The 4,906-nt window shown below is 34.2% G+C and overlaps 3 protein-coding genes across 3 annotated transcripts; 1 reads left to right on the top strand and 2 right to left on the bottom strand.

Moving 5' to 3' along the window:
* Positions 1 to 34: 34 nt before the first annotated feature.
* On the top strand, positions 35 to 214 carry ASCRUDRAFT_10733 (uncharacterized protein; the record flags this gene model as incomplete). Its single annotated transcript, XM_020188676.1, has 1 exon — positions 35 to 214. A coding segment is annotated over one exon (180 nt), but the record flags the coding sequence as incomplete, so codon positions are not given.
* ASCRUDRAFT_93535 (Pal1 family protein) lies at positions 141 to 2,364 on the bottom strand (the record flags this gene model as incomplete). The annotated part of the gene is made up of 3 exons (XM_020195130.1): positions 141 to 1,063; positions 1,628 to 1,913; positions 2,220 to 2,364. The coding sequence occupies 3 exons, from the start codon at positions 2,362 to 2,364 to the stop codon at positions 388 to 390; spliced, it is 1,107 nt and encodes a 368-aa protein (XP_020044122.1). The 3' UTR covers positions 141 to 387.
* Positions 2,365 to 2,883: 519 nt separating this feature from the next.
* ASCRUDRAFT_73112 (uncharacterized protein) lies at positions 2,884 to 4,563 on the bottom strand (the record flags this gene model as incomplete). The annotated part of the gene is made up of 1 exon (XM_020192157.1): positions 2,884 to 4,563. The coding sequence occupies one exon, from the start codon at positions 4,561 to 4,563 to the stop codon at positions 2,884 to 2,886; it is 1,680 nt and encodes a 559-aa protein (XP_020044123.1).
* Positions 4,564 to 4,906: the final 343 nt, after the last annotated feature.

The following is a 4,906-nucleotide window of genomic DNA, read 5'->3' on the forward strand; positions in this document are numbered from 1 at the left end:
TAATAATAATAATAATAATAATAATAATAATAGTAATTATAATAATAATAATAATAATAATAATAGTAATTATAATAATAATAATAATTATAATAATAGTAATAGTAATAATAGTAATAATAATGATGATAGTAATAATAGTAAAATCAAAATAAAAAAAATGATGGAGCTCCAAAAGACCAAAAAACAAACTATTATCAAAAATATAAATTAAATCTCAAATACTTAAAATTCTAAAATAAAACAAATAATTATTGAAAAAAAAACAAACAATTCTAATAAATATTGAAAAAATAAAGAAAACAAAACAAAATTGAAAAAAATATTGTGACAAAAAGACTTTTTCATATTTTATTTGTTATAAATTGAAATTGATTCATTTGAAGATCAACGGTTAAGTTTCAAAGTTTTGACTCTATTTAACAAGCCTGATTTTTGATCAAAATCATCATTATAAAAGGAGTCAGAAGGAAGTTGTGGCCTTGGAGGAACGGGAGGTCTAGGAGGTATAGTAGTAGTAGTAGCAGGGTTGCTAATACTGTTATTATTACCTCTAAATTTTCTTGATAGAGTTTTCTTTCTGGTTAAAGCAGAGCCATTACTGAAATTTTCTTGAGCAGCCTTTTGAGAAGCAGGAGCACCGTCGAGAAAAGTGGAGGAGCCTAAACCCATTGTAGTTGCACCATGAACAGGAATGGCTTTTGCTTTTGCATCAAAAGCAACAACTGAGTCATTGCTTTTTAAAGCTGCATATCGTTCCTTTGGAGAAAGAGGTTTACTGCGAGCAAAAATTGAAGTGTCATCGTCATCTATGGTTCCATTGCCCATTACTATATCGATTGCTTGATCTTTTGTGTTATTTGGACCTAAACCTTTGATAGTTGAGTTTGGACCATCTATTGGGAAAGCAGCGACTGGAGCTACTTTAGTATTTTTGTTTCGGTGAGGAGTACAAGCATCAAAGGGACCATCGTGATGAAATTTTGCACCGAATAAACCCGAAACATCTAAACGATCTATAGTATCAACGCCTGCGTTTTTATTTTTTGGATTTTTTTTAGATCTTGAAGATTTTGATTTTGATTTTGACTTTGATTTTGATGTTGAGTTTTGATTTGAAAGTCTACGTTTATCATCTAAGGGATATAGAATGTGTCGAGAAGATGAGGAATGGTTTGCACGAGATTTTGGAATTGATCTTGGTATTGAGCCATCATCAATGGATGAAAGATGTTGTCGATGAGTCTGATTTTGAGATCGATCGCGATTGTGGTGACGACGGCGACGATATTTATCTTGATCGAGTTGAGAAGAATCGCTATTATAATCTAGATTTCTTCTTGAATATTTTGAAGAAGATGGGAAATTGGTGTGGTCATCGGCATCATCACTATTGTAGTATTTATTTGATTTATAGTCACTATTGTTGTCATCAGAGAAATTATTACGAGATTTTTGGTCTTTGTAATCTTTATAGTGATTTCTTGAGGAAGAAGATGAAGAGGATTTCTTTTTATCTGGTTTTGATTTAATATCTCCATCCATATCTTCGTCAAAAAAATAATTATTTTTTGAGGTTAGTAATTTTTTCTGTAGTTTTAAATTTTCCATGTCTTTATATTTTGACCTTTCCTTAATGGGATCAGGTATTTTTGAATCGCTATTTGATCTATGCTGCCTGGAAGGTATGGTAGGTAATGGGAGGGTTCTTGTTGGGTTTCTGGAGGTGTTTCCAGAGTGGTTTCTGGAATGGTTTGTTGAGCTTGAAGATGAGCTTGATCTTGATCTTGAATTATAGTTTTTATGGTTTGTTTGAGAGGAGGGATAGTCGTTCTTTTCAGAAGGATAAGAGTTTTTTCTATAAGTACTGCCAGCAACTTCGTCATAAGAAGGAGGCAAATCGTTATCAAGGTCTGAGGCATTGGGGTCGCAGTTATTAGCATTGTTGAAATTGTTGTTTTTGATGTTGTTTATGGTAATATTTCTCTGTTTTTGCCTCTCTATTTCTCTTTCTCTTTCTCTCTGTCGTTGTCGTTGTCTTTCTTTATGTTGTTTGAATTCCTGAAACTCTCTGTATTCTCTTTCTTCCTTTTCTCTTTCTCTTTCTCTTTCGCGCTCTTTTTGCCTGTCTCGTTCTCTTTGCAGGATGTTGTTGGAGGTGGAATTGGAGCCAATGTCAATCAAATTACTGGAGTGATTATTGGCAGCATTTCTGTGACGATCGAATATATTGTCGTCAGGCGAGAAGCTTTCAATAGAGCTATGGGAGTAGGATCGATGGCGATTTGAGGAGGCAGGAGAAGCATTGCTATAGAGAGCATCAGCAAAGGGGTTCTTGGAGATGGGTCGTGGAGGAGGAGGCATGATAGAGGAGGTGGCACCAGAAGACGAAGAAGCACAGAAGATGGAACCAGCTATGGGAGAGGATTGGAGGTTTAGGAGATTCTGGGAAATTGGAACTGGAGACTAGCTTCGTAAGATAAAAGCAGATACTGAAGGTGGTAAACAAAATAAACAATGGATAAGAATAGCAAAAGGACGACATGTTATTTATAGACACCGTCCTTGATTAGGAGCAAGCTCCCAAAGGCCCAGGCCGCCGCACCCACGGGGCGGTTTGCGCTCTCCGGGACAGGGGAATGCAGACTACGGCCTCGGCACGCATGAAGGATACTACTGCTGCAGGCGCAGGCACGCGGTTTCTTGGACGAGCGTGTTTCACGCAGACCCGGTTCAGTGGCTCCAGCACGCTCCCGGGCCTGGACGGCCTATTATTAGAAGACGCGGCGGTGCTTGTGCCCGTGCTGCCTCTGACGGTTTTGGCGGTTTTGGGGCACGTCGGAGGCGTTTCATGGTTTCGAGCATGCCACACCAGTTCCGGTCTTATTGCAGTGGCGGTTCAAGCACCATCACCGGAAAGAACCGGTGGTACTGTGTCCTCACAACCTCGGCTCTGGGTGTCTTTGCTGTTTTTGCTTCACCTGCTGCTTTTGCTTCTTTTCTCATTTTGCTCAACTTCAACACGCTTGAGTACATCCCAATAGAGCTTCTCATCATCTCACTGTACCACTGGATGCTTTCTTTCACAATCAACCTTGTTCCCAAGGCTTCTTGATCTCTTTCAATCTCCCTCACCATCTCCATTATTCGAATCTTGCCCTCCTGGTTCAACATCTTGATCTCCTCGATACACTTTCCTTGCTCATAGGCCTTGTCTGTGTCCCTCTTGTATTTTTCATATTTGTCGTAGCTTTGAAACTCTGGCAATTGCACTGTGTAAAACGGCTTCATCCTCAAAGAATATATAGAACTCGCAAAATCGTATTCTCTATTCTGCTTTTGAAGTATTTCCTCAATTTGATTGAACTTGGGCAACCCAATAAATCCATTCTTCTCATATATCTTCACTGTTTTCAACTCTATTTCCGTTAATATCAATTTAATCTCGTAATCTTTAATTAAATTTACTAAAAACTTTTCGATTTTATTTAGTTTATTCAACTTCTCATCCAATATTATATTTTTTTTTCTCTTTAAATTGTTTATATTCTTTTTGTTTTTCTTCTTGTTATTATAATGACTCTCATCAATATCCAATTTATTAATCGAATTAACTAAACTGATCTTTTTCAAATTAATTCCCCCGTTTTTATCTTTCAAGTTTTCCTCAATTATTCTCTCAACCTTCTCTCTTTTAAATTTATTGTAATCTAAAATATACTCTAAAACAATCAAATTACTCTCAATCAACTTCTTTAGATTATAATACACTATATCATATTCCCATTTCTTGTAAACTTCCAATTTAAACCCTTCAAATAGAAAATTTATCATAATCTCAATTTTCTTATAATAAACATATGTCATAAAGATTAATATATCATCACCCCCATTGCTATTAACCTTATTCAATTTATTATCATTATCATACATTATTTTAACCAACTTATGATCCACTTGTTCTGCCAATTGTTGAATCGAATCAAATGTGCATATCAATGAATTCAACTTTTGTCTTTGTCTGCAAATATTACTAGAAAATCTCATTTCAAGTTCTAAATATCCTCCCTCGAGTATCCCTAAAAATTCCTCAATAGTCCTTTCTACCATTTCTTGTTTATCCTTTCGAATCACTCTATCTCCATTCAAATCCAATTCAATTAACTTATAAACCAACTTATCCTCTTTACTAAATTCTTTACTGTCTTCAATCTCTTTTTTCTTATCTTTTTTATGCTGATTATCCTTCTTACTTTTCTCACTTTTCTCACTTTTCTCACTTTTCTTGCTTTTCAAACTGAAATCGTAAATCTCAAAAATTGGATTACAGTAACACGTAAAATACTTCAAATCATTCAAATACATCTCACACAACTCTAAATCCCCATTCCCCAACACACTCTTATCTGCCCGAATTAATATATACTGTAAAAATGATCGTATTAAAATAGAATTATTAATATCCTCTTTCTTACTACCATATTCATTATACGATAATATATGTTTTCTTGAAAAGTTTACCATCATTTTATTCATCTCCAAATAACTACCAATACCAATCATTTTCAAAAAACTATCCTTAAAGTTATTCACAAATTTATTTATTAAATAATGCTCCTCAACCAATGGATCGATTATATTTATAAATGGGTTCTTATTACTGATTCTCTTTTGAATACCTGTGGAATAACATCCCTTCAATGTTGGTAATTCATTTAATAACTTGATATTATCAATCAAAATTTGACAATTTTTAATTAAGTCATCAATAAATTGATATTCTCTATTATCCTTTATCTTTTTTTGATTGCCATTATCATTATCATTATCATTATCATTATCATTATCATTATCATTATCATTATCATTATCATTATCATTATCATTATCATTATCATTATCATTA

The sequence above is a fragment of the Ascoidea rubescens genome, assembly GCF_001661345.1.
Source record: "Ascoidea rubescens DSM 1968 unplaced genomic scaffold ASCRUscaffold_35, whole genome shotgun sequence".
Lineage (NCBI taxonomy): Eukaryota > Fungi > Ascomycota > Saccharomycetes > Ascoideales > Ascoideaceae > Ascoidea > Ascoidea rubescens.